General features: G+C 41.0%; 1 protein-coding gene across 4 annotated transcripts in view; it reads right to left on the bottom strand.

The window, feature by feature from the left end:
* Positions 1 to 7,593: 7,593 nt before the first annotated feature.
* Positions 7,594 to 20,850, bottom strand: part of WDHD1 (WD repeat and HMG-box DNA binding protein 1) — a 51,721-nt gene continuing 38,464 nt past the window's right edge. The window contains exons 21-27 of one of the 4 annotated variants that reach the window (XM_043517713.1): positions 19,564 to 19,620; positions 19,253 to 19,296; positions 18,956 to 19,114; positions 18,386 to 18,519; positions 16,495 to 16,630; positions 9,527 to 9,622; positions 7,594 to 7,913 (exon numbers count right to left, since the gene is read on the bottom strand). In XM_043517713.1, coding sequence (XP_043373648.1) covers positions 7,851 to 7,913; positions 9,527 to 9,622; positions 16,495 to 16,630; positions 18,386 to 18,519; positions 18,956 to 19,114; positions 19,253 to 19,296; positions 19,564 to 19,620 — 689 coding nt within the window. In that variant the 3' untranslated portion in view covers positions 7,594 to 7,850. Of the gene's footprint in view, positions 7,914 to 9,419; positions 9,623 to 14,172; positions 15,143 to 16,494; positions 16,631 to 18,381; positions 18,520 to 18,955; positions 19,115 to 19,252; positions 19,297 to 19,563; positions 19,621 to 20,850 lie in introns of those variants that run through there. The other 3 variants (XM_043517711.1, XM_038406904.2, XM_043517714.1) reach the window with 3 other exon arrangements.

The raw sequence follows: 20,850 nt of genomic DNA, 5'->3' as shown, positions 1-20,850 counted from the left end.
GAGCTACAGCTCACTTCAATGCATCCAATGAAGTGAGCTGTAGCTCACGAAAGCTTGTGCTCTAATAAATTTGTTAGTCTCTAAGGTGCCACAAGTACTCCTTTTCTTTTTGTGAATACAGACTACACGGCTGCTACTCTGAAACCTATTGTTTAGCTGTAACCTCTCCTGTCTCTCTCTATTTCTGCATACAGTGGCCAGCCCGTGCCTCACTATGAAGTCCCTTGAAGCAGTCCAGGTAAGTTTTGACCTTTCCCCGGCTTTATACTCATGCTAATAGCTTCTTTTGTCTTTTCTCACATGGGGTCTGTCTGCCTACATTCTCAGTATCAAGTACTATAGTTGCCACGTGGCACCTAGGAAATGGTAAAAGGGTCAAAGAGACAAGAACAGGGCAGGGAAATGTGTCATAGAACATGACTCATTTTCCCACATCTCCCTGCTAGCACCAACACTACGTTCACTAAAAACAAGGTAGGAAACAGAAACACCCAAATATCGTGGCTGATATCTGATTTTGACCTCAGTTTGCTCCAGTGTAAACCCAGAGTGGCTCAGTTGAAGTAAGTGGAGTTACACTGGCATAGAGGCAATATGGGAGCAAAAATCAGAGCTTCTGTTTTTATTGCTTATGACACCAGATCAGGAATAGACACTGCTGACAAATGGACACAGGGGATCAAAACCCAAACACAGGTGTATAACCCAATCCTGGGGGAAGATACATACCTCCGCAGATACTTGACAGGGGTCTATCTTGGTTTTACATTTGGCAACATTTTCGTAGCTTGTCATACCAATATCTCATTGAATTGAACTGATTCAAATTCTAGAACATATGTCTAGGTAGGCTGTGCCAGTGCCCTTAGTGCAGATGTGCAGATTAAGGACCTAATCCAAAACTCATTGAAGTCAATGACAAGACTACCACTGATCACAGTGCCTATTTCACAGGTTAAAGATTTGCTCGGTAGGCCCTGCTTTATTTCCTCCAAGATATATAACTATATAATAAGCATTTGAAAGACTATTTTAATCAAACAAAAGATGCAAGTAAATGGGGATAGGAATGAAGAAGAGTTTATTAAACCATCATCGTGTACCCACTGTGACATGCCTAATCTTTTTCATTTATTTCTTAGAAAACATGAGAACAAAGTTGTGCATGAGTCACACTATTATATGCTTAGGGATTCTAGGGTCTGGTTTCCATTTTTACTCATGGTGATTGTTCCTTTTTCTAATTACTGCAAGTGCCTTGTGAATTCCTAGAAGAACCCATTTCTATTGGTGTTTGAGTTGCGTCTGCAGAAGTCTGAGCAGGATCTTGCACTGCCTTCTGAATCATCAAAGTTTTAGTGTTAAGTGTATTTTTAGTTATCTGGGTGTAAGCCATGCACTGCCCATAGTGATATGTAGTGTCATAAGATGACCTACTGTATAGAAAACTTTACCTATATACACCTAAGTGCCTCAAGAAACCAATCACTCTGCAGCGTAATACTACTACTGGATTGGTGTGTAACTATATACTATTTTATACTTTATTCATTTTATTGTATTCTGATTCTTTGAAAATTGGTATTCCATTGGTAAGAGTAACTCTTAGTTAACTGGAATATTTGATTACCTGGGACCCCGCATTTCCCCAACATGCCAGATAACAAAGCATTTACTGTATATTGTTTGCAGGGTGGTTGTAGCTGTGTGGGTCCCAGGATATGAGAGAGACAAGGTGGGTGAGATAATATTTTTTATTTGACCAACTTCTGTTGGTGCAAGAAACAAGCTTTCAAGCTTCACAGAGCTCTTCTTCAGGTCTGAAGAAAGCGCGTCTCTTCCACCAACAGAAGTTGGTCCAATAAAAAAATATTACCTCACCCATCTTGTCTCTCTAGTATATTGTTTGCATCCTACATTCTCACATGGCGTGTAATCACACCAAAGAAAGCTGCTTTCCATGATGTTATGCATATCCGAAAGGCGAAGCACAGGAACCATGGAAAGGAAGTGATAGACTGAACTTTACAATGGATAGCATTAAAGCACAGGGTAGGCTCTCATGAAGAAATCTTGCCCTTTTCTGATTGCTTTCCTCATGAAAGAATCTTGCCCTTTTCTGATTGCTTTCTGCAATTTTTAATTTTTAAAAGTGATTCTTGAAAAATTTGACACAGGAAAGGATGTAAACCTGCAAAGAATGTAATCTGGATTGTATGCAAGAATAGGAGAGAATCATCATCACTTCTTTCCTCCTCTCTGTTATAAAATAGCTCCTTAGTCAAATTGTTCCCGGCAAGAATTATTCCTGTCTTGGGGACTGAACGTCCCCTGCCTCTAACTCACAATGTTTCTTTCTAAGGTGACATCTTCACTACAGCACTTGCAGCTGCGCTGCTGTAGTGCTTGTGGTAGAAACGCTCTAAGTCGATGGGAGAGAGTTCTCCCTTCGGCTTAATAACTCCTGCCTCCAGGAGAGGCGGTAGTTATGTTGGCTGGAGAAGCTCTCCTGCTGACATAGCACTGTCTACACTGGCACTTTGATCAGCATAGTTTATATTGCTCAGGGGAGGTGGATTATTCACACCACTGAGCGACATAAGTTATACTGAAGTAACCTGTAGTGTAGACAAGGCCTAAGAGTTCTTTAATTGCCCCTATAGAATGGGAAAGGAGTTCAGACCTAGACACCTGAAGATCACCCAATATCTTTGCAACATCCATGAGGAGTCCTTGTGTTTTCACACTGGCTCCTCCCTAGGCCCAGCCCCGCCCCCACATAAACACAGCTCCTGGAGGAGGCATGCCCCATGGGATTCTCACACCTCCAGTAAGGATTTCCCATCTTGATGGGTGGACAGGGAAAGAGGGATTCCATATATCAGGGGAGGGCAAACTATGGGCCGCAGGCTGTATCTGGCCCATCAGGACTTTCAATCCAGCCCATGGGATTGCCAGCCCTGTGGCGCAGCAGGGTTAAGGTAGGTTCCCTGCCTGCCCTGGCCCCGCACTGCTCCCAGAAGTGGCCGGCACCATGTCCCTGAGGCCCGTGGAGGTGGGGGAGCAGAGGGCTCCTTGCGCTGCCTTCGCCAGCAGACAGTGTCCCCCACAGCCCCCATTGGCCAGGAACAGGGAACTGCAGCCAATGGGCGCTTTGGGGGTGGTACCTGCAGGTGAGGGCAGCAAGCAGTGGAGCCACCTGCCCCGCTCCACAGCCAGGAGCCATGGCCGGACATGCTGGCCACTTCCGGGAGCGGTGCGGGGCCAGGGCAGGCAGGGAGCCTGCCTTAGCCCCACTGTGTGCTGCTGCTACCCTGGGGCCACTCGAGGTAAGCAGCGCCAGGCCGGAGCCAGCACCCTGAACCCCAACCCCCTGCCCTGAGCCTACTAACCCCCTGCCGCACCCCAACCCTCTGCCGCACCCCAATCCCTGGCCCTAGCTCCTTCCTGCACACCGCACCCCCTCCCACACCCCACATTCCCTCCCACACCCCAACCCTAACACCCAGCCCCAGCCCTAGCCCTACATTCATGGCCCTGCATACAACTTCCCCACCCAGATGTGGTCCTTGGGCCAAAAAGTTTGCCCACCCCTGCCATACATTGATACAGGCCACTTCAACACTCACTCACTTGGGTATTCTGCATAGTAGGGAAGGGGAGTGCAGCCATCCTCCCAGCCTCACCTCTTTCCATCTGTCTTTCCCTGTCCATCTATAAAGTCCAGTCTCCATAGCATTTGGGTCTGATGGGGTCACCGGAGCCAACACTCCCTTCTCTCATCCTCACATTCCCACCTCTGTCGGTTTTTTGGCTCTCCTCCTCTCCTGACAGAAGAGAAGCATTGGCTTTTTGCCGCAACGTTAATAATTACAGTAGCAATAAGTGGTTGCTTTCACAGCTATATCAGTTTGTAGTCACACTGCTGTTGCATGCTGTGCCACTGCCTGTTTTGAAAGGATAATCAAGAGGAATGGCTGGATCAATTAGCCTTATCTGGCACAACAATAAGTTTATAATAAAACACCAGTATGAAGAGCAGAGTCAGCTGACAGAATGCCAACTACAACTTTGTAGCAGATAAGGACAAGACATGCTCAATGTCACATTGGCTAGTCATAGTCCTTGCTGATTTGTTAAGTTTTTAAAGAGTGGCTAGAAGGTACTGTGGGTGTGGGAATAAAGGCGGTCTCAGTACTGGATCTGGCCTATGGGATCCAAGCATAAGAGCCTGCCTTCATAATTCTCCAGAAACTCCAGCTTGGAAGCAAGACTACCTTCAGCTGCATAGAGGGCCCCTGTCTAACAGGAAAGAAGGCAATACAAGTATTGCCTCAGGAGTAGTGCCCTCTCGTAAATTACGCCACAAAGTTCCCTAATTTGGAGCCTTACCGTAAACTAGGTTATTCAACTACCCTATCTGCCAGTAAAATAGGGTTTCAAAATGCACCATATAAGGAATCAAACAGGTAGGGTCCAGGGAAAGGTAACCTCTCCATATTAGGAAGCAAAAGGATGATTCGGAGGGTAAGGGATAGGGCGGGTACCAAGAGAAGGGTAAGGGTAAAAGATGCTGTAACCATAACTCGGAGCTCACTTCGTTGGTCGTGAGACCGAGGGGAATGAGCAGTCTGGATGCTGTAACCGAATAAATCGCTTCTTACCACTCCACCTGGCTTCATCCATCATTCGGCCCTGCAACAGGTACCTCCTTAAGATATTTGTCCCCCAGAGTTGCCAAGCTTGGTGGATTATACAAAGCAGAGAGAAGAAGCATCACAGTGGCAAAGACAACGCAGTGACTTGCGAGTGCAGACCATTTTGAACAGCACAAAGCAAAATGCAACCTACAGCATTCCAAGTTCTTGGCTGATAAGGTGCTGAAAAGATGCACCTCTGTCTTCTGAGAGTATAGAATGCAAATGTGAGGAGATGTTCATTTTTGGGGAAGCAAGGCAAATCTGCCAAAAGCATTATTGCTCATTTAGGACTTGAACCTAAGCCACTGATGTCAATAAGAGTCTTTCCGTTTACTTCAGTGGACTTTGGATGAGGCTCTTGGGGCTCAATCTTGTGAGGTAAGGAGCACCCTGAATTCTGATTAAAGTCTTGGGGAGCTGAGGGGTCTCAACACCTTTCAGGATTCAAGCTCTTAAACAAATTGTGCAACGTTTGCCAATAAAGAGACTCTCTGTCTGCTGTAGTCTCTATTGCCATAATATACCATTAACAGCTCAGATGAGAATAGGATGGTTCAAATATATGCCGCTAATAGCATTTAAGCAGAATTTAACTGGAATGTGTAAGGTGAATAATGATATATACAGGTGTACATGTTGAATACAGCGATAATCAGTGACGATGTCACAAAGTACTTACTTATTTCCTATAGACTATTAAATACACACGGAACATTTCACTCAGTGCTATGATTCATCAGTCATTTGGATCTGGATCTGTCAGTTTAAAGAAACATTGAGTTAAATGTAATAGAATTCCAGCATCTAGAATAAAAACACAAAATAGATGAGTATTTAAGGCACCATACACCCCATGTGGCCTTCTTCTCTCTAGGGGACAGGAAACACTGCAAGTTTCCACTCACAGTTTTCCTATAATGCACCCTCTACATTAACTTATCTGCAAAAGTCCTCTGGTGTTAGAGGAGAAAATGATGCTGCAAAGAGCAATTTTGCTCAGCCCCATATGCTCCAAACCCTACCACAGAGCTTTGGGGCAGGGACCTTCTTTTTGTCCTGTGTTTGAAAAGCACCTAGCACAATGGGGTCCTGGTAAATACTTATCATAATAAACACATGAGAACCTCTCCGCAAAGGAGCTGCTGTGGGGATGGTGGAAGGATTGGGGGTGAAGCTAAAGAGGCATAGCTTCCGTCTTACCTATTTCCCCACACAGATCTTCTGGTATATAAACAAACAACAAATATAAAATACATTAAAATTAAACTGCCTGGTGTTATAAACATTTCCAGCTTATTACAAGGTATAAAAATTGTAATCTGAAAGCAAATATAATAAGGCAACTCTGTTTACGCCAAAGATTATAACTGCTCTTCCCTTAAAAGCAGCAGTCTTCTATAAACCTTCATCTAAAACAAGATCAAGCCTTTGATTAAAGGAAACTAAAATAGTAGTAGTGTCCCTGCATCTCTCTGCTCATTTACTTTGTGGCATTATCATCCTGGGATCAATAATGTGATTTGTACACCGGACACAGTTTCCAGGCAACGCACATCTTGGAACTATTCTTGAGAATTTCCTCTGTCATTCATGTCCAATTGAATCTCGCATCAAGTGGCTCATTTCACAACCTTGGTGGATATTAGTTTTGCGTGGCTTTGGTGAATGAGGGAGCATAAGATTCTCCTCTTTGCTACTGCTGTTAGTTTTCTGCAAAACTGTGTTAACAAGGTAGTAGTCTATCTTTTTACAGAATGGCAGTTTATTCTTCCAGTGGAAAAAGATATTAATTTTTTAAATGAAAGTTTAGTATTTTGCATAATGTAGAATGCAGCAAAAATTTGGAGACCTTAACTTTGTGGGATACACACTTCCTTCTTTCATTCCTGTAGTTTTCTCCCATCTCTTAAGTTGTCAGGTTGAGGGGATGATTTTGCTGTATGTTTCCTTGAAAGCCTTAGTCTCCCTTGTATGAATTGCAGTGAAATGCAAGACCTGTCTTGTCCTTGCCTGGCCTATTGGCCTGGATTAGGCCAACATGAGAAAACGTGGAGTGATATAAAACGGGCCAGGGACTTCATTAAAGGAACATTTTCAAAATCATGAGCCACGTCTTCTGCTTCTGTCAGCTCAGGATCTGCCCCTATGTATTGTTAACAAGCCAAGTCTTTTAAATAATCAAGAACATTATTAGTAAATACCTACAGAGAGAGAGAGATTCATTTGTACTGGGCAAATATGATGCCAGGATGTACAGCACTTATATGGGTACTTGCAAAACCTTTAAGATGGGATTTTCAAAAGCACTTGTCATTCATCTATTTTAATTTAAATCAGGAGCTTTACCATTGGCATTTACCAAAGCAAATGCTAAGAGCTTTTGAAAAGTCACTCTGAAGTTAAAAATAATGTTCCTGGTGTGGTTTTGGAGTAGGCAGGCAGGAAGCTGATTAGCCTGCTTCACTAAATTTCTACCAGTGCAGTTCATTGTCCTACGTTTTCCATCATTTCACATATCCATTTTACTCCTTGGTAGACTGCCAAGCACAATGTTGGTACCTGGCATGCTAGGAATGAACATGTGTCAAGTCAGTGCTTCTGTAGCAGGGTTTGCGCCAATATAGAGCAGCAACGCTGCTGTGCTTGGTCTTCATTTATTTCATCCTGGGATCTCTAAACACTTTACCAGCAATATACAACTGAGCTGAAGTGGGAGAAACAAAGTGCAACTACCTCTGAAATGGATTATCACTTTCATATACATACACCAGCAAATACCACAGAATGGCAAGTATTACTACATACACAAACACACACACACACCCCTTTGTTTTTTTTATTTCTGTGGCAAGAGGATGTTACAGATAGGTAAAATAAGGTTCTGTTGCTCTCAGTCTAATCACTCGAGACCAGAATTGAGCCCAGTGCCTTGGAAATATTATAGATAGGAGAGGTAAGATAGGAATTTTTTTGCCGCCCATTATATTTCATTAGAAAAGTTTCAAACATTCTTCATGAAGTGTATTTCACAACATGGAGATTATATGGCCTAATGTGAAATAGCTCTGGCTAGCAAACAGGATGTGCATTGTTGAGCCATCTCATGAGGGGTCACATTTCCTGCTCCTTTTAGGACATGATACTATGGTGCTATAATCCACATGCACAGGAGGGGGCATGCTCATGAAGACTGGATTTGGGACACATTTCACACTGGAAAAAAGATTAAACAAGAAACATCATGTTGGAATCTGCTGTCTTAATGCTCTGAATCCATCCCCAGCCAGTGGGCTGATAAGAGTTACGCAGCCCACAACAGCCTTAACTGGCAAATCCAGACATTTCACTTAAATAACCTCTCTGCTTCTGCCATCTAGTAATAAGAACACATCCCAAATTAATTAACCAAGCTGTACAAGCCCAAGCATATTGTTACAGGCTATTGAAATGCCAACATTAGCCAGTGCCAGAACAGCGGCTTCTTTGAAACAACTTACAGCCCTGTAAGTTGAATGTACATCTCAGTCATGTTACACTACTCATTCTTGCAGCAACAAAAAGGGGAAAGTAAGAATTACCCAATAGTTACTTATTTTTCTAATCAGTAAACAGAAATTCAAAAGAAATCACGAGGGTGCAGGGAAGGAGCATGTGGCTTGTTGGAGTGCCTCAGTGAGTAATTATTGCAGCAGAACATAAGAATGGCCATACTGGGTCAGACCAAACGTCCATCTAGCCCAGTATCCTCTCTTCCGACAGTGGACAATGGCAGGTGCCCCAGAGGGATTGAACAGAGCAGGTGATCATCAAGTGATCCATCCTCTGTTGCCCATTCCCAGCTTCTGGCAAACAGAGGCGAGGGACACCATCCCTGCTCATCCTGGCTAATAGCCATTGATGGACCTATCATCCAGAAACCTTGAAGAACGGATAGATTTTCAGAAACGCAATCTAGGGAGGGTCTATTTTAGTTAGACACAACATGTAATGTTAAGACAGTATTTAAATGCAAAGAACCAAGTTTATCCTTTACGTATAATACTAGAGAACATGAGTAGGTGCCCTAAGCAACCCAAATGACACAGGCAGTGGAAAGTTGTTTTTCTTCACCTAATGGAGATGAGCATCTTAATTAAAAATGGCATTGCTAATTCACTGATACAAGATGATGAGATAAACTTCTCAGTCAAATGTTATTCCACAAAAAGAACCTTCTCATTTGAACTCCCATGCAAGTTAGGAAAGAAATTTAAGAGGGCTTAAAAATCCTTGTATTAAAAGGCATTGTGACATTACCCCAGGGTATAAATTGCACTGTTGAACAGCTGTGTCCCCTCAGTTTTCCAGCCTGGGTGCCTTTCACACTGCTTTGCTGTGGGAACAACCACTCCCAATCTGCTCTCACACTGCCTCCAGCATGTAAATTACTCCCAGCTATACTGAATGAGAACTATGTCAAACCACTCTTGAATTACACTGCAGAGCAACACCAGCAAATTCACAGTCCCAGACTTTCCCCCAGAAATGTGCATCTTGTACTGCCCAGCCCTCTCCTGGACAACACCCGTTCATATACAGACTATCATTTTATTAATAGAAAATTACATGCACAAATCCTGTTATCTCAAATGGAGTTTCCCAAACATTTCAATCCAAACACACTGTTTTAAATAAAACAAATGTATTAACTACAGAAAGATAGATTTTAAGCGCTTACAAGTAGTGAGGCATAAAAGTCAGAATTAGTTACAAGACAATAAAAGATAAAACGCAACTAATATATAACTTAACAAGCTAAATGAATTCAAAGCAAAGGTCTCTCTCACCACATGCTTCAGCAATCTTACTGGCTGGTTTCCATCCAGCCAAGATGCCTCCCCTAGTTCAGTGTTACTTTCCTTGTCCTTCAGGTGTTGTTGATGCTGTGGTCAGAGAGAAAAGGGATATTTTGGGGCATCTGTTCCCCTCTCTTATAGTTCTCTTTTCCTTTTGAAAATCATCTCCAGCTGGGGTTCAGGAGACAAAGTCAGTGGGGATGGGAACCTCCAGCTGTTTGTTTGACAAGATGTAAATTTCTCGCTCAAACCCTTTTTCCTGTCAAAGAATGGCCACCTAACCAGGTGATAGTCCATTTGATTTTGTTGAAACCTGGCTGAGGCTTCAGTCTGCCTTTTGTCTCTGAAGAACTGGTTTGTAACCTGTCTGAGTAGTATCATACAGTAGAATCTTATAACTTTACATACAAAGTTGTCACAATAGCTTACCAGGACAGTAATGATCAGCAAATTATGAGTTTTCAAATGATACCTCACAAGGTATATTTTGCACAAAATTTATCATAGTCTTGTAAAAGGGGTGAACATAGTGATCTCCCCTCTGTATTTTCCACCAAATGCATCCGATGAAGTGAGCTGTAGCTCACGAAAGCTTATGCTCAAATAAATTTGTTAGTCTCTAAGGTGCCACAAGTACTCCTTTTCTTTTTATAGTGATACAGACTGTCACAGGTATAAACTCTACAGTATTTTATTTGACTATATCTTGTTTAAACACCATGGATATTTAACATTCGGGACAAGGGGTTGATTATTGCTGTTATTTAAAGGGCAGTGAAAGAAAACAATGTGGACAAATCCAATATTCTGAGGACTACAGATATTATTTTATGCTCAGGAGTCTTCAGATTCCAAAAAAATTAATCATCACAGACTTATGTAAAACAAGTGGATAAGAAATTGGGGAGGGAGAGGGTGAGGAAGAAGGAAGAAATACCAGGCTTTATTTTTGCAAGTACCTTGGCAGTACAGGCCAGAGAAAATTAGACAAGGCAAGCTATGCAAAGTACATTTCAGCAATTCTTTGTGAGCCCAAGCATCATCCTTGGTGCCCTCAGGCAGCCCACCTACCAGATCATTAAACAGATCTATGAACCAAGTGCAGAGGCTGTGTGAGTCTAGCAGACATGAATTTGTGCCAATGGGGAAAAAGCATATTTTTCTCCCCTCGAAAGACAACACAGACCTTCGAAGCCTCACTTCTCTGGGTTGGAAGCTCCCTCAGTGTGTGTTAAACTTCCTTAAAATTAACTCTTTCCTCTGATGAAGGATTTTGCTCTGTGTTTGAATGAGGCATTTAAAATCTCACCTTTTTAAAAAAAAAATAAAAATCCCTCAGTCCGGTTGGCACAGCTTGAAAGCCTTGCATAATTATCTTGTTTTGGACTCAAATATTATGGAGCAAGTGCTTGGAAGGCCAAAGAAAATGTTCCTTAGTGGGATGATTGGTGTATTTTACTTATTTATAGCACAAATGTTTCTCTCTTGAAGAGGTGTGTAGGTTATGAAATGCAATATGCCTGGTATTCAGGTATATTTTGCCTGTGTTCAATTTAATCTGATCTTTAGGGTGGCTGAGTACTGTAACTCCCATTTGAAGTCAATGGGTCTCAGCATGTCTTAGGCTCAAATCTCACGTGTTGCACTTATAAAACCCTTCTTTAAGATGGGACCTCAGTGTGTTTCTTTTAGGGATGTAAATACTGTTTAAAAAGTTAACCATTTAATTGGTTAACTGATTAAAGGGAGAGGGGCTGGGGCTGCTCCAGCCGGCATTGCTCCAGCCGGCCCAGGGCTGAGGCTGGTCAGCCTCCGATGCGGCTAGAGTTGGCCAGCCGGCCCGGGGCTGCTCCAGCTGGTGGGCAGCTGGAACTGCTCCACCCAGCACAGCTAGGGTCAGCCAGTCGGCGTGAATGGTGCTGGGATTTGCTGGTCTGGGGTTGAAGGTTAACAGTTAGAGTGGGTTAACCAGTAAGACTAATGCTTACCTGTTAACCGTTTAAAATTTACCTCCTTAGTTTCTTTATGTAACTGAGTGGATGTGCAACCACTGAAACACATCAGCCATTAAAAGCCACCAGACAACTTTCATTTTGTGACCATTGCAGCATGATATGTGCATCCTTACAGACTACATGATTTTTTTTAGATCACTGGACAAATTGTAGCAGTCACAGCTTCTCAGCAAGAAGCATCTCTGACCTAGGCATTGACAGTATGAGACAGATATATATGGTCTAATTGCAATGATTTTCCATTGCGGAAAATTATTGTACTGAGTCATAGCTGAGACTTCACAATGCTATCAGCAGTGAAATTTTATGGCGCTCTTGCTATGAGTTACTGTGGCAACCAAAATGACAGCAAAAGCAGATGCCAAGTAAACTAAAACACCAAAGGGGGTTCAGTGAAGATCGGTAAAGATGTTCTTTTAGTGTGAACACTATAGTAACTGTTACCCATTTTGTCCATACAACTTCATTTTGTGCATCATCTTTCTGACAATGCATGAGAAAACAGCTTTCTAGGGTCACATGCAATGAGATGGTTGAGCAAAACAAAACCCTTCCCCCCAAAGAAATAAAGTTAAACTGACCAAAAAGATTCTTTCTTCAGCAGGGATTTGAAAAGAGGCTAAGAGGTAGTTCACTCCAAATGACAGGAGCCACGGCAAAGACTCTCACACCAATACTAAGGAGAAGACAGTTGCTCCTTGACCCGAGCGGTTGGCCAATATTCAGAGCCTTGCTGGGCTGTTCCCGTTAGGAAGAGAAATTGATTATGTGAATCAGCTGTTTCCTCTATGCAATCCTATTTACTTCAAAAGAATGTACATAAAGCCCTGTTTTCCTGAACACTGAATGAACAAACAGCAGGCAGTTTCCTTGCTCATGACTTCCAAGGAGCCTTTGCAGACAGTCCTGAGCCAGACATGCCAAACCCGCAGGAAAAAAAATGCAGAAATTGGGTTTGTTTTTGGCTTAATTGGCTTGTGAGTTGCTTGTTGGCTAGTTTTTGGCTTGTAGCTTCTTGCAGCTTGTTGCTGCTTCTTTTTTTTTTATTGGCTCCCAGCAAGCAGGGTCAAAGGGGCAAGCCGGGGGAAGAGGGAGAGTGTGTCGGGGTGCACAGCAGGCCCACCACAGTCCCAGACTGCACTCCAGAGGGATCTAGTCACATAGAGTGTTGGGGTTCTAAGGGACTGGCTTGTTTTGAAATGGGATTAGCTTGATTTTTGGCTTATTGTGAAAGTCGGGGTGCTTATTTACCATGTGAAATTTGGCAACTGTGTCCTGTGCCCCAAGGAGCACTCTCTCAGGACCATGCTCACAAATGCTGCTCTGACTTTCTGCATACGACTCCAGATCAATGCCCCAGCGTTTGCGATCAGTCCCAGGGAAATCCCTCTTATTCTCCCTTCCCATGAGATCTAGTACCTTGGATGGTGGTTTCTTCTGTTTTAGCTATCTGACTCCATCAAGGAGCTCAATTATTTCTTCCATTTAACCTGAATGAAGGGTGGATAGCACAAGGTCTGTGCAGCCATAAACACCTTCTAGAATAACAGTACACAGATAGTGCTAGAGAAGCAGACTGAGGGTATGTCTATATTGCAATCATAGGGTCTGACTGCAGCTTAAGTAGACATACCCAAGCTATCTTAGATGGAGCTAGCTCGACTCCTGGTAGTAGTAAAGCAGCAGCATGCGCTTCAGTACAGACTGGAGAAGCCCACCACAAACCCTGGGTAATTACTTGCAGGGCTAGCCTATGTTGAAGCATGCACTGCCACAGTGTCACTGCTTCGCTACTCGAGCTAGCTAGATTAAAGCTAGCTCACGTATGGCTACATGTGCTACAACCGCACCCTGTGATTGCAAGATAGACAGACCCTGAGGACAGACTATGGTTGGAGATGCAGCGTGGAGTGAGGTCATTGAAGGCTCCAGCCTCTTGCACTGGTCGTGCTGCCATGACCAGACATATGAGATAGGTGTATGCCTCAGTGTTTTATAGTATATACACAAATAAAAAGTATTATGTAAATTTTAGGAATTCAGTCAGTATTTTCTAAAATAATATCATTTGCATATTGATCCCAGAATGGTTTAATCTGTTTTCTCTCTTTTTACTTATTGACGTGTACAGTGCCTTATATCATTTGTTTAAAAGCGTGTAAGAGTAAAAATAGTATGCAAAAATTTGTATTTATCAAATACAGTTAGATTATTTAAGCTTTATATTAACTGGGTTAATACATCTTCAAATTTTCTTCCATTTGCTTGCTCTTACACAATAGCTGCCAAGATCACCTCCACTTTTCCACATATAATGAAAATTGCCGTGATACACTGAAATCTCAAGGTCAAGTTTTTCAAAATGAAAAACGTTAAAACATACAAAAATTTTCACTTATCACTAACCTCAGAAATTTAAATTCTCTAGGATTTAAGAGGTTTTTGCTAAATCTGTTACTCCTAGATCTTAAAATCAAAATCAATGTGTGCTTGACTTCCAGTCATCAGACACTGTATTTTATCCATCTGCAAGAATGGTGTATATAACTGGCTTCTGACTATGAGGTGCAAGTCTACTTCCTAGTGCAACATGAAAAAATTGAAAACGAGACTTCCAACAACTTAAACACAGCAACGTTCACATTTTATTTTAAACTAATATTACATACAAAACCCACAAATTCTAAAGTTAAGAGCGCTCTATGGACCAAATCCTGGGGTAGAGCTCTTCTGCAGAGTGTAGGTCGGGGGAGGAGCATATGCATGTACACACAAGATGGCTTAAACCTCTCCTCTGTACACCCACTGTTTCCAGTACAGCTTCGGTACACGGCTGGACCCTCATTACTAAATTAGGCTGCTGGAGCTCAACAGCTGGAAATCACCACAAGGAGTTGAAACTGCAGCCAAAGATCAGTATGGTACGGGGCATCTTTCTCTCCCCCCATAGCTTCTTCTCCTTGCTACATTGACAGGAGGAAGAATAAGTGACATAAGAGCCCCTACTTTGGCTTGACAACACCATGAGATCATCCTTACACTTTGCTGATTCTCCATGGACTAACTAGCTGGCTTTAGGGTCAAATATCACGAGCGGTACGGCACACAAAGGTGATGAGGCATCATAGAATTTAGCCCTATATCTAGAAAATAATCAGTGAATTATGACTACTTGTATTGACTATACACACTTTATATAAAAACTTGTTTTCATCAAGGATCTCAGGAATGCTGCATCACTTCCATCATTCCACTTTGTAAAGGAATGTTTAGGACAAAACACTTACTCTTTTTTGCAAGTGCACTTAGAGTATGTTGGCAAATTTCTCAATACTGGAGAAACTAATGTCTTGAGACAAGAAAACAGTGGAAAGGTACCAATTTTGATTTAGCTCTGCTTGAATGCAAAGGCTGACAATCTGACATTTGTAGATGGATCTAACGGCTTCCGCTTTTTGGGCAAACTGGAGTCCTCCTTTGATTTTTCTTTTAGTTTCTCTTTCTCCTCATTCTTTGCATCTGCTGGGCGCTTCCGCTTTTTTGCTTCAGCTGAATTACTAGCTGCTCCTCCTTTGGCTTTCTCTGTCCAGATCTTAAAAAAGCAGGTACATTAAAAAACTAAAAACAAAGCATAATATAGTGAATTCTACTACCCTACCATATAATCACAGAAAGAAAACATCTGCAGAATAAGTCAGCATTGGAATAATGACTACACTGACCACCGCTAAAGTCTGAGACACATTGGTAAGGTTGGAAATTACTTCCCAAGTCCAGCTTGTGCTATTGTGGGACTCTTCTTTACATCAATATCTTAACTAGTCTAGTTGTGAACACTAATGGTAGTATTTTAATGATCATTCTTGACAAATTATTCAATGGTCCTTTGTTCTAAATGCACACACACACACACACACACACACACACACACCATGTTAAGGTTGTGTTTAAGTAATTTTGACAACAGAAAGAAATATTAGTGATACAACAATATCGCTTAATATTGTTAATTCCATATTAAGATATGTACCTATACATGTCAAGACAATTTAATTGGATGTCTTAATGAGAATGACCCAAATATCAATAAATAAAAACCCTCTCACCTGCCAAAAAAATGTATTATGTTTCTCTCAATTTAGCATGATGGATATTTAATGCCCCAGGCTTTAGAGCACAGTTATAGTCCCTTTGTTGATTTCTCTAGCCTATACATTTTAAAAGCCAGGTTTTATTCAGGCCTTGGTCCGTTTGTTTTTGCAGGTGAAATTTGGACATCTAATCACTAATATTTGCACCATGAGATCATTACAGGTCCAAAACAGCAAAGTTTTCTTGCCTTCCTTTACATGTCTTTTCTGTAACAAATAAGAAAATGCTGCACATGCTATTTCACGTAAAGATGGTCTAACCAAGGCATTGTGAAGAACTATTATCTCCTTGCTCTTACATGCCACAGCTTATTTATACATAACATTATGGCATTTGCTATAACTTCAGACGTAAGTGCTTGTCTAATTTGCTGCTCATGATCACATCTAGGTCCTTCTCAATATTTCTCCTTTGTAACAAGTATTCTTCCATTTTGAACTTCCGTTTGGTGTTTTCACCTCTTTCTCTCACCTTACTAATTCTTAACCACTTCTCTGAACTTTTAAATTCCTTCCTTTACTAGTCTCTGCATCCTTTCCAAATCTGATTTCATGTCTGCAATTTACTATTGCAAACATTACTCCTTCCTCTAAATCATTATGAAAATAAAGAATTTATAAAGATCTGGCTGATAATTAAAGCATGTATTTTGGGTTTTGGTCTGGTATAATATTTTGAGTCCAGATGGAGATCAGCAGCATTTAAGGAAATTTCAAAACTGGAATTTCCACAGGATTCAGTGGTAAAAGAGAAACAATTCTTGAAAAATATAGTGCAACACGGCTTTCTTACCATCCTTTCATCAGATGACAGCACTCTAAATTGACTCATGCCTTCTTTTATTATGTCTGCTTCCTCCAAATCTGGATTCTCTGCCAAAATACTCTCTCTGTTTTCTTCTAGCCACATTTGGAATCCTGTCTTTGGTCTAAAATTGTCACAAAAAATAATTTCCAGTGTATGAAGCCTATAGAATAACTTTACAAAAATAGCATTTGCAACAAGAACTGATTGGAGTATTTTTTATTGCCACAGAGATCCGGTCTAGAAAAGCAAGTCAGCATACTCAGCAGTTTCTATTCTCTCTTCAGAACAGTTCACCAGTAGGCTGCAGCAACAGATCAAGTCTGAGTGTTTTTAAAACAGAGTACAGGTTTCAGAGTCGCAGCCGTGTTAGTCTGTATTCGCAAAAAAGAAAAGGAGTACTTGTGGCACCTTAGAAACTAACAAATTTATTTGAGCATAAGTTTTCGTGAGCTAAAGCTCACTTCATCGGATGAGTGAGCTGTAGCTCATGAAAGCTTATGCTCAAATAAATTTGTTAGTCTCTAAGGTGCCACAAGTACTCCTTTTCTTTTTTAAAACAGAGCTTGACTTTAAAACAGTGGTGGGCAACCTGCGGCCCATGGTCAATGTAAACAAATTGTCTCGCGGCCCACCAGCGGATTACCCTGATGGGCCACACACAGCAGGTTGCCGACCACTGCTTTAAAATGTCTCCGAAGATCTCTGCTAAAAAGTTCTCTTTTCAAATTGGAGACTTTCATACAAGTCCCTTATGAATCTGGAACCTCTTGTGAAGCTTTTAAATTTAGATTTAAATGTCAGGAAATGTTTCAAATTTAAATACTTCCAATACTTCCATCTAGCATAGCAGCATGGCTTAATCTATTGTTCAACAATCAATATCAGATGCATAAATAATACCCAGGCAGAAATCATGGCTGAGGGCCTAAAACTTACATTACATATCGTACATGACTATCAGTCACATAGGAATGCACCTCTCTCAAAGTGACACAAAATCAGCTGTGAACGGATTTTCTGTAACTATCGGGAGACATGCAACAGTCTATGCTTTCACTGTGTTTTCCTTACAATCACACGATTTGTTTTATGCAGAGACAAGTTTGACAATACATATACTATAAATAGCAGCCAGCTAAGATCATAAAAGCGGTTTCACAATTGCGAAAACTTATTAATGAATGCTCTTATCATGGTTTTATACAGCTTTGTCTCATTCCAATGCCATCAGAAATCGTTCCCACAATCTTGATGTGTAAGGACTACCTCTAGGGTGAGGCAGCTAAGTCTTCATACTCAATTAGCTAGTGAGACTCAGAAGACGAGTATAACAGAAGTGTTGACGCACCACTTTTATAGCCCAGGTTCCAAAATGTTCAAACCAAACTTTTAAAAAAAAATGTGATACTTCTAGGGTACATCAACATTGCAGCCTGGGGCGCGAATGGCAGCTCATGTAGATGTAATCTAGCTAGCTCACAAAAAACAGAAGTGAGGATGCTACAGCACAGGCTTCAGTGTGGGCTGCACAATTCCACCTGACCCTTCTGGGTCCATACTCACTTGTGCAGCAACGGCTGAAGCCCATGTGACTGCATCCTCACTTCTATTTTTAGTAAACTAGCTAGAGCACAGCTAGCATGGGTACATCTCTGCGAGTTACCATTCACATCCCTGGCTGCAAAGCAGACATACCCTGAGACTAGCCAGATCTAAAGAATTGAAGAACATTAATGTACAGATGAGAAAAATGAAATAGCAACAATTAACGAGCCTGATATTAGAAGTGCAGACATTTCTGAAATCGTGTCAAGTGTATACATCAAAATTAAAATTAAGTGTTATGTGAGAAACAAAATCCCTTGTATTCACTCACTTTTTGTTTTCAGTGTTTTCAGTGGCAGCATCTTGGATTTCAGGCAATATATTTTCAGCTTTTTCTTCTCTTTCTTCTACTGTTTTGTCACCAGTATGGGGTGGACGGGGTTGGAAAAAAGTGGCTGCTAAAGCCTATAAAAATTTATAGAGATTTAGAAAAATCCACTGGTGATATTTACACATTGTGAATACGTCTACATCTGACAATACCAAACCACATCATCCCAAGGAAAAGCGATTTTACTGAGGGTTTCTGTTGTTAAACTGATGGTTTAAAACCTTAAGATGGTACATGTTTATTATTAATACTCTATTATTAAATAAGAATAACTACTGAAGTCACTGCAAAGACATGCTTTCTACAGCTTGACAAAAAAATCTCATATTGCTTTTTAGTCTGCACATGGTGTAGTTCTACACATTTGTGAACTCTGCTTGGACAGAATTTACCATTTGGGTTGTTTCATTCAATCAACAGTGTTTCCTATATGCAATAAGAGCAGGGAAAATTCAATTTTACTCACTAACTTTTTGCTCACTGAACTAGTGTAAAGACCGGAAATATTACCTGCTTGGACTTGGGCTTGGGGATCAGAGGCTTTATAACTGGAGACTTTTGTTTATTTACAGCCCGGCTGTTAGATGTTGGGGTATTCTTGGAGAACTTGCTCATATTATCTAGAATGTTAGCTGAGTGAGCTGTTGGGTCTTTTTGATTAGTCGACACCTAAAGTAACAAATAGTTGGGAGCATTTTATTTTCAGTGACAAAAGGGAGTCTTCTTTTCCAAAGAATTGCTTTGATATGAAAATCTTGACTTTAAAAAAAAAAAAAATCACTATCAGATGAACTGCAAAATTCTTACCTTGAAGGGATTGACTCGTCCTTGGCTGCTAGATGTAGTTACATCTTTTGTTACAGAAAAGGGAAAAAAACAACACATGAAAATTTAAGAAGTATTGTGTGTGTTTCATAAGATTAAATGGAACATTTTTCATTTTATTTCCTTAATTAGAAAAATAAAAGTATTCCAGCCTTGTTAAATCAAAACTGAAAGTTCTGCACTTTTACTAGGATGTTAGGAAACAGGAGGAGAGGCAGGTGGGTAGATACTGACAACAAATAATAGACCTGACAACAACATTTTTTTATTAGAATAAAATGACATTTACTCACCAGATTTAGGAGTAGACATTTCTGGCAATCCTACAGTTTTGCAGAATGGATTCTGTCCTTCAGAATAAAAAGATGCATTTTAAGCTCATAACAAAATGCAAATATTAAAACAGCACAACTCATTTTAAAAAAATCCTAGTGAACTCATATGTAACTTTCATCATTACTTTATATTTTAGTTTTTGTATAAGTGCTTTAACAGACACATTTAAATCATTGTATCTCTATTTGGACTCATCTTTTCTAAGAAGAAGGAAAGAGCTGAATATTTACTTTGCTAAGCTAAGCTTTACTTTGCCTTGCCACTTTTATGGAAAACCCCACTTAAACGTCATCTTTTTGAGCAGTAGAAGCAACAGCATTTATTTAAAAGAATTTCTAGTACTTAAAGTGTTACCATAATACAGAAAAGAGCATACTAAGAAAAAACGAACTTATAATTGCATGTCTTCAAAGCAAGTTTCAGTGTTCGCATTCTTCACTCCTTCAAACAATATGGTAAGCATGTGCTAGACTGTAGTTCAGCGATTATTTCCCCTCCAACCCCTCCATCTTAGAGTCCAAAGCATTCATATTACTAAATATGTATTAACACACGGAAGGTGGGAAACGGAAAGCGCACAAGGAGATGTGTGCTAGAAAGTCTGTCTGGAAGTGATAGTGAAGATATAGCAGAGCATCACAAACTCTCTATAACCCTTTTCCTTCAGGTGCCCCAGAAACTGGGCATTGGCAGCCAGGGAGAGGGCACAGCCAGGGTGTGCCTTCATTCTGTTAATTCAGCCCATGTAAGAGCTGAAATGAAACCAAGAAAACAGTTCCATCAGGTGAGCCAGAAGTCAGCAGGTGCTATTGTTAAAAATGAAACCATTAAAAAAAAATGCAATGATAGTAACGTAGTTAAGTGGGATGTTCAAACCAGACAGAACAAGTCTAATGGTTAGTGTCCTAACTGGAGTCAAGAATACTTATTTCTTTCATTGACTTCAGAGGGCTTTGGATCAAGCGCTATGTGTAGAGCCCTACAAATCCGCTGATATCTGCTTTGCATCTGCCAATATGGATATCCACGGACCATTTTTGCAGATTGAGGATGGATGCGGATTCAAATTTTATATCTAAACCTTGCAAATCTGCAGATATCAGCTTTATATCTGCAGATCATTTTTGTGGATCGCAGATGCAGATACAAATTTTGTATCCGTGCAAGGCTCTACCTATGTGTCTGACCTGCTGTGTCACTTAACATCTATGCCTCACTTTCCTTGTAAGATGGAGATGATACTT

Source organism: Dermochelys coriacea, chromosome 6 (assembly GCF_009764565.3).
Source record: "Dermochelys coriacea isolate rDerCor1 chromosome 6, rDerCor1.pri.v4, whole genome shotgun sequence".
Taxonomy (NCBI): Eukaryota; Metazoa; Chordata; order Testudines; family Dermochelyidae; genus Dermochelys; species Dermochelys coriacea.
Note: the sequence above shows the minus strand (reverse complement) of the source record. Positions and strands in the feature narration are given on the sequence as shown.